General features: G+C 54.3%; 1 protein-coding gene across 4 annotated transcripts; it reads left to right on the top strand.

Annotated features, from left to right (window-relative positions):
* Positions 1–416: 416 nt before the first annotated feature.
* Positions 417–6,088, top strand: EGR3 (early growth response 3). Of its 4 annotated transcripts, XM_004610106.2 has the most exons (3): positions 940–1,027; positions 1,473–1,525; positions 2,353–6,088. In XM_004610106.2, exons 2-3 carry the CDS (start codon positions 1,486–1,488, stop codon positions 3,360–3,362), a joined length of 1,050 nt encoding a protein of 349 aa, XP_004610163.1. In that variant the 5' UTR covers positions 940–1,027; positions 1,473–1,485; the 3' UTR covers positions 3,363–6,088. The 4 variants fall into 4 exon arrangements, with proteins under 4 accessions (XP_004610165.1, XP_004610163.1, XP_004610164.1 ...); XM_004610108.3 differs by lacking the exon at positions 1,473–1,525 and having other exon boundaries at positions 417–1,027; XM_004610107.2 differs by lacking the exons at positions 940–1,027; positions 1,473–1,525 and adding an exon at positions 1,161–1,329.
* The last annotated feature ends 2,202 nt before the right edge of the window (positions 6,089–8,290 follow it).

Here is an 8,290-nt window from a genome sequence, read left to right as displayed (position 1 = left end):
CCTCAAATGAAACGCCAAGGCAACCAACTGCTTCTCCAGCCTGCGCTGCGCGCTTTTACGCTGAGCGCTCGGCGGCGTCCCGCCTTGCCTCTCGCCTCTCGAATTTTCCTTCTTTCTTCTATTTCTCTTTCTCTCTCTCTCTCTTTTTTAAGAGTCGCGAGCGGTGCGGGCGCCGCACGTTGGCTGCGGCCCGCTTCCTGCTTTCTAATGTTCCATTGTGAGGAGCTTCCATTGTGACGTCGCGCCCCTTCGGCTGGGCTTTGTCTGTCCATATATGGGCAGCTACGTCACGGAGCTTTCCCGGGGCTCAGATAAATAGGCTGGTGGAGTTCCCTGGCTGGAAGCTTTTGGGCAGCAGTGAGCTTGCTAGGAAGCGGCGGGGCTGGTGGTGGTGGTAGCAGCGGCGGCAGCGGCGGCAGCGGCGGCGGCGGCGGCGGCGGCGGCGGCGGTGGCGGCGGTGGCGGTGGCGGATCGGGGGGCGGGGGGGGCCGCGGGCGCGCGCCGGTTTGTCAGATCAATACTGAAGGCGCGTCTGACCCCCCCCTCCGGGCTGAGGTCCCCCCGGCCCAGCCCCCACCCCACACTACACGCCCCCCACCCCCCACCCCCAAGACCCAGCCTCACACGGCACTTCTGAGGCGCCCGAGGATTACCCCCGCCTTTGCCCTCTCTCCCACCCACCCCCCAAAAAAGAGAAGATCCCCTCCCCTGGCCCATCCCTTCCCCTCTTTCCTCCCCCCTCCCCCCGAACTTTCCTTCTCGCATGCTTTTCCTCTGCACCACGGATCGCCTCTCGGATGCCGCTTGCCTGGAAGCTGCGTTAGGAGCGAGCCGCGGCGGTGGCGGCGGCGGCGGCGGCAGCTCGCGAGTGCTATGACCGGCAAACTCGCCGAGAAGCTGCCAGTGACCATGAGCAGTTTGCTAAACCAACTGCCTGACAATCTGTACCCCGAGGAGATCCCCAGCGCGCTCAACCTCTTCTCTGGCAGCGGCGACTCGGTAGCTCATTACAATCAGATGGCTACAGGTAAGGGAGGCGGCGAGGCGGCGAGGCAGGGAAGGGAGCGAGGAGGGAACGAGGATGGAAGGATGGAGGGATGGATGGATGGAGGGATGGTTGGATGGATGGATGGATGGAGGGATGGATGGATGGAGGGATGGATGGATGGATAGATGGATGGAGAGGTGGGGGCGCTTAGAATTTTCCAGGGGGCGAGTTGCTTTTTCCCACCCACTCCTCCCGCCCTCCCCATCGGGAAGGCTCGGCTGGCGACGCCACTGTAGAGGCTTCGGTTCTCCCGGGTGGGGGCAGCCGCCGACCGGAGGGAGGTAGGTGCGAGCGAGCGGCTCTGGGGTTCTCTACTTCAGGGACGCGATCAGAGGGGCTGCGCGCAAGGCGTGGTGCTGTCGCCCCCTTTCCCAGGAGCAGCCCAGCGTCCCTTTCACCAGAGCTCTCCCCCTTACTCCCTCAGCCTCCCACCCGGGATGGAGCCATGTGCAGCGTGGAGTCCCCGCGGTGGGAGAGGTACTGCGACGCTGCCCTTTCGGGGCGTTCAGCACAGCTGCGGGGGGGGGGGGAGGGCGCGGGAGTGGGGGGTTCCGCCCGCTGGGGGGGGTGCTGTTGCGGGGTAGGTTCCCTGGCCCGCGGTGCTTGGCTTGGATATAGAGGCCGGTTCTCCGCCGTCCTGCACATCCCCACCCCCCACCCCCACCCCAGGCTGGAGCTAGGCTTTCCCCACCGCGAGCAGGAGCCGAGAGAAAGCCCCTTCAGGCCGGGAGGAGGCTAGGGCCTGGGGAGGCGGCGGGCGAGATCCCTTTGCGCGCAGCACCCTCAATTGCGCGGAGGACAAAGCGTCGGAAGGCTCTGGGTCAGCGACCCGGGCGCGGTGTGCGTTGGAGGGCTTGGTGGTCCGCGCGGGCGAGGTGCGAGTCCCGGCGCGGCTAGGGCTGGGGATGAGGCCGAGTTATGTGCGTTAGAGAGCTAGAGCCGGGCGCGCTCCGGGTCTGAAACTACCTGTAGCTGCTGCTACCTGCCCGCCCCACCTCGGTAAGAACAACAATGCTTCTCCGGCGCGCGTGTGTGTGGTACGTGAGTGTGTGTGCGCGGTGTGTGTGCAGCAGCCACTCCACACCCCGATCCGTAGTATTTTTGCTGTATCCAGGTTGCGCCCGGGAGCTCGGCACCGCCCGCTTTACGCCGGGCGCAGCTTACCTCTTACCCCATGCGCCGCGCGCTCCACCCGGCTGGCCGCACCCTCCACACCTGGGCAAGGACCTGGGCACCCGGGCCACGGAGCCCAGAGCCAACTAGGCTTCACTCACTCCTCCCCTCTCTCCCCCTGCTCTCCGCAGAGAATGTGATGGACATCGGTCTGACCAACGAGAAGCCCAACCCGGAACTCTCTTACTCCGGCTCCTTCCAGCCAGCCCCGGGCAACAAGACCGTGACCTACTTGGGAAAGTTTGCCTTCGACTCCCCTTCCAACTGGTGCCAGGACAACATTATTAGCCTCATGAGCGCCGGCATCTTGGGGGTGCCCCCGGCCTCAGGGGCACTCAGCACGCAGACCTCCACGGCCAGCATGGTGCAGCCGCCACAGGGCGATGTGGAGGCCATGTACCCAGCGCTGCCCCCCTACTCTAACTGCAGTGATCTCTACTCGGAGCCAGTGTCTTTCCACGACCCGCAGAGCAACCCCGGGCTCGCCTACTCCCCGCAGGATTACCAATCGGCCAAGCCGGCCTTGGACAGCAACCTTTTCCCCATGATTCCTGACTACAACCTTTACCACCACCCCAACGACATGGGCTCCATTCCGGAGCACAAGCCCTTCCAGGGAATGGACCCCATCCGGGTCAACCCGCCCCCTATTACACCCTTGGAGACCATCAAGGCCTTCAAAGACAAGCAGATCCACCCGGGCTTCGGAAGCCTGCCCCAGCCACCGCTCACGCTCAAGCCCATCCGACCCCGCAAATACCCCAACCGGCCCAGCAAGACCCCGCTCCACGAGCGGCCCCACGCGTGCCCGGCGGAGGGCTGCGACCGCCGTTTCAGCCGCTCGGACGAGCTGACCCGGCACCTGCGCATCCACACCGGCCACAAGCCCTTCCAATGCCGGATCTGCATGCGGAGCTTCAGCCGCAGCGACCACCTAACCACCCACATCCGCACGCACACCGGCGAGAAGCCTTTTGCCTGTGAGTTCTGCGGGCGCAAGTTTGCGCGCAGCGACGAGCGCAAGCGCCACGCCAAGATTCACCTCAAGCAAAAGGAGAAGAAGGCGGAGAAGGGGGGCGCGCCCTCTGCGTCCTCGGCGCCCCCGGTGTCCCTGGCCCCCGTGGTCACCACCTGCGCCTGAGGCTCGGGCCCCCAGGTTCCCTCTTTTCCCCTCCAGTGTCTCCGGGCTGCTCGCCTGAGAGCAGCGGGAAAGCCAGCCACGGAGGCGCAGAGGCCGCGCCCTGGCCTCTCCATGGACGTAAGGCCCCTTGTTCCCTTTCGATGTGACCCGTTTTCACCCATTCATGCCGGCCTGCGGCCGGGGGCCAGGGCACCAGGCGCCTTCTCTTCGCTGCCCCCACCTCCCTAGCCAAGGCGTGGGGGCGGAAAGGTGGCGTCTAGCCCGCTTTGTTCAGTTCGGATCGCCTTGATCCAGGGGCCGCTGGGCCGCGCCAAGGACCTGCGGGAATACCGAAGGCGGGGCCCCTCCGAACCTCGCCGACCCAAGCACCTCACGGTCCCCCCCCCACATCTCCCTCGGTTCCCCTTCGAAGACCCGAGAGGGGGAGGGGTACGGAGCGCACCAAAGCGCTAAGCTTGCTGCCCGCCGCACGCACGCGCGCCTGCGTGCGGGGATGCGCGCGAGTGTGCGTGCTCGCGTGTGTGTATGTGTGTGTGCGCGCGTGTGTATGTGTGCGCGCGCTCGCGCGTGTGTGAGACTGTTCAGCTGAATTGGGCTGTGTCCACCCCCTGGCTCTTCCCCACATCGGACCCCCAAGCCGCTAGGGCATGTTCCAGGCTGGGGGGCCGCACGTGGCCGACGAGATGGTCTTCCATCTGCTCGGAAATCATGTTTCTTACAGAAATGCCTCGGATGCCGCCGCCGCGGTGCTGCTAAGGCCGCTTCGGGTTTGGCCCCTACAACCCCAGCTTTTCCGAGGGCTTCCCTCTTAGGCCTCAGGGCAGTTTGATCTGCGGGGAGAAGGAGCAGCCATCACTGAACCTGCCTTTTTTTAAAAAACGTATTTCCTCAGCTCCACGTTTCAAAGAAATCTGTGTTCCTGATCTGCCCTCTGCCCTCTTCTCCCCTCTCAGCCATCCCCCATCGCTTTCAAAATCTGTTTCCAGAAAGGCAGGCCTCAACCAGCCACCCGGTTTCACCATCTGTCTGTTGCTCTCACGTACCCATTTCTCCTTCCCATCACTGAAGGGAAAGCAGCTCTGATTTTGCCCTTTGTCTTCCCAACACAACAGGTGGGATGGATCCATGCATATGGTGTGTGCGCATACATATATGGATGTGTGTGTATATTTACACATAGATGCATGTATTTATAACACACACGATATGTATCCTTAGCAAGATCTCTAAGGCTATCCAGTGCGGTGCACTGGAATAAAGAGAATTTGTAGGCATTTGCAGCTTTAACTTATTTGTATGGAAAAATTCATGGCCGTGATGACATCTTCCTATGTGCGTTGTTTGACCTACACATGTGTGTGTAAATATAGGCATGTATGGTGTCTGTATAGCTGTGCATGTACACCCCATCCATGACATTCACATGCACATCTCTATCCCAGTTTTCCTCAAAGATGGGAATTTCTGTATTAATCCATGCGAATGAATGAGGCATCTCTTTCCCACATCCCAGTCTCACCTTCTCCCCGCCCTACCTCACCTCTTCTCAGGCACCCCAGCTCCCCAGCCCTTTTCCACACAGGGGTGACTGTTTGAAGTGGAGCAGTAGGGAAGGCTGCTCTCTCGGCCAGCTCGGAGCACAGTCCTGACTGAATGTACTGTTCCCTATTAGCGCATTTCTCCTGGGGTCAGTGAAGCTGCCCAGAGAGAAGGAACAAAGGTCTGGAGTTTACAGAATGTCTGTTTTTAAAGTCACTTTATGCGTTTCCACCTTTTTTTTTTTTTTAAGCACCATTGGCTTTTTTTTGTTTTTGTTTTTGGTGGTGGATAAATAATACTAAAAGGGGTCTAGTGAAAGGGGGGAGTCAAGGAGCAGGGGGAGTGTGGATTTCCAGGTACTAGGACTTTTTTTGTAGGAGAGAGACGAAGTTGGCAGGAGGGCCCATATTTTTTTTTCAGCTGAAGGGTAAAATCTTTCTTTGCAGAGACAGTATTTTGCTGAATACTTTTTATAATGTGATGATAATTCAAAACACAAATTTTGGTCACTTCAAAGCTGGAAGGAGGAATCAGATATCCTTTAATATTTTTTCCTTGCTCCTTCTGATTTATGCATGTCACTGCATGATAACTCTGAGTTTTCCTTTGTTTTAATAAAACTGTTCTCAGACATTTAAGCTAAACTAAGAGAAAAAAAATAACTTTGTTGCCAAAAGGTTGTGCTATTCAGATTTTTATATGTCTGCATGTTTTAAAAAAAACAACAAAAGAAAATGCACTCTAACTTATGTGAACTGAGAGGAAAAAAAATCAGGTTTTAAACAGGAAAACCTATGGGGAATGATATTTTTTGAAAGACTTTTGTATAAAGTTGAGTACTTAGAAAAAGACAAACCAGATGTAATATATTTTGTGGATGTTTTTATTTCTTGGATTTATAGTACCTTATACTAAGGTTAAAAAATATGCTTGATATTGTGAAAGGTGAAATTCTTCACCAACATTTCATTTGCTCCTTTGTCACATTGTTATGCCAATATAATATAGTTAATGAAAACAGCATTTTTAAAAACCGAAATATTGAAATGGTGTAATGTTGTACCATTTGCACTATGAGCAAATGCTAATACAGTAAATATATTGTGTTTGCTGACAATCAGCCGGCCTATAAATCTCCTTATTTTATTTCTTGTTTTCATAGTATAAAGTTTTTGGTTTGGCCTGTTTTCTGTCTTGTTTTGTTTCTTTGGTTTGTGGTTGGTTTGAGAGATTGTTATGCTTGGCTTCGCGGTTCTTGCTCTGAAAATTCCCAATATGATATTATGGAAGTTGGTGCTATTGGAAGCGTGGTTCTGGGATGTCAGACCCAGTGTTTGGTGTTTACTGCCGTGGCAAGAAGATAGCGATTCCCCAACACTCTTCTGGAAGCCTTTAGCTACCAGAGAGAGGAAGTAGATAAATTAAACAAAAATCTTGAGAGTAGGGGCTGGTGGCTGGAACCTTCTAGAGCTCTTCTCTCTGGTTTCTAATGGGTTTGGAGGGGAGCTAGGAGGTAATCTATTATGAACCATTTCTCTGAGGGTCACAGGGAGTTCTGGAACAAGACCCTGAAGCTTCTCTCCAGCTGCACTCAATAGTTGTTCTTGCTGAAGGTTTTGAAGCCTGAAAAAACAGGTGGAGACTTGAGAAGGATTCTTCAGGGCTGGCAAGATAAGTATAGAGATTGGAAGCTCTTTTGTGGTCAGGTAATTAGGGAAAATCAGGTTTAAAAGTTCTATAACTTCAGTCCCACTTGGACAGGATTTTCCAGGCTAGTGTAGTTACCTGTGAAGGGTGATCCTGACTGAAAAATAGCTCTTCTGAACACTGATCTGATGGTCTTAAGACGAGAATGAACCTATGGGATCCAGAGAACACACAGGAGAATTCTCAGTAGCCCCTTATACCGAAGCAATTCTGTCTCCTGTGTAAGAGCAAGCAGTCCTTCCCCTGCCTGGGAGTCTGAGTCCCCAGAACGTCCCCCTTGCTGGGTTTATTACTGACTTCATTTGCCAGATCTTGCTGATTTGTTTCCTTGGAAGAGAGGTCCTCTCCCTCCCTCCCAGCTTATATCCCAGTCTCCATCTTGCTTCCTGTACTTTTAAAAGCTCCAACTTTGTGAGACATGGTTCAAAGCAACGTTAGAGGCTGTCAGTTCTGTTTTCCTTGCTACCTGCCTGCCTACCCTCTACAAACCCTGCTTAGGCTTCTGTGCCTTTTGGGGAGTTCTGCCTAGGCAAAGTCTCGGGGCTTGGTATATAATAGTAAGTAAACCTGACAATAGTGAGTGATAGGGACAGTATCTCAGTACCTGAGGTGCCAGCTGGGCCTGCCATAAAGTGAAGAGGAGAAGAGCATCTCTGTTCAGAAACTCTTCCAGAAGGCCTAGTGCAGGCCTAACAAAGTGGGAAATGTGGGCGGCCTTTCTCATTGGTTATAGTTATCAAGAAGTTGAAGCCAGACCTGGGTGGAGAAGATGGGCTGTGGCCTTTAAAAAATGTTTTTGAAGTGAGAGATCAGTCAGGAGCATGCAGTTTGGAATCTTAAATTTTCTCACCCACACAATTCTAGGTCACTGGCTGCCATCTTGAATTCCCTTCTCTTACATCATGACATGTTAAAATTTCCAAAATGCAACTTTATATATAGCCAAAAGGAGCTCTATCCTCCAGAGAGAGAGAGAGAGAGAGAGAGAGAGAGAGAGAGAGAGAGAGAGAAACACAGAGACAGAGAGAGAGAGAGAGAGAGAGAGAGAGAGAGAGAGGCAGGGAGGGAGGGAGGGAGGGAGAGAGGGAGGATGACCAGAAAACCCTAAAGGTTGAGTGTTTAATCCATGTCTTTGCTGGACTACATATTTTCTTCTAAATTTCTGTCTGTTTCTCAAGTGAATATTTCCAGAGGAAGAGAGCGTCACTGAGTGTCTTCATAGCTAGCAACCAGCCCCACCTGCACCTTCTCCAATCAAACCAGGCCCTCAGAGTTACACTTTCGTCAACAGCGTGCTATGCTATATGATTAACAAACTCACTTCCCATTGGTGCATATTACTCAACCCAACCTGGTTGAACCACTGGGTTACTTGGCAATATGGCAGTCCGCCTGGCTGGCACCAGCCCTGTATGGTGTAATCTCTGATTCACACTTTGTAGCTAGATAAGACTGTCCCAGATAGCATCACACCAGCAACCTAACCTGCCTGGGTTTGGTAAATATGGGGAAAGGAGACTGAGCCCTGAAACTTAGGGTTGAAGCGGGAAGATGGCAGAGGAAAGAGTTGAATGGAGCTCTCAGAAGAAACAAATGGAAATTTAGAAGAGGCCTAGGAGAAAATCTGACATAAAAGAACGGAAGGAGAAAGAGATGGCTCCTTCCCAAAGTCCTTCCAACTC

Source organism: Sorex araneus, chromosome 7, assembly GCF_027595985.1.
Source record: "Sorex araneus isolate mSorAra2 chromosome 7, mSorAra2.pri, whole genome shotgun sequence".
In the NCBI taxonomy this organism is placed as follows: domain Eukaryota; kingdom Metazoa; phylum Chordata; class Mammalia; order Eulipotyphla; family Soricidae; genus Sorex; species Sorex araneus.
This window is presented reverse-complemented; position numbering and strand designations above follow the sequence as displayed.

Excerpts from the sequence above, each read along its gene's own strand:
- EGR3 (XM_004610108.3), top strand. The coding sequence starts at position 874 with ATGACCGGCAAACTCGCCGAGAAGCTGCCAGTGACCATGAGCAGTTTG. Across the intron at positions 1,028-2,352 it reads TTACAATCAGATGGCTACAG|AGAATGTGATGGACATCGGT; the intron begins GTAAGGGAGGCG and ends TGCTCTCCGCAG.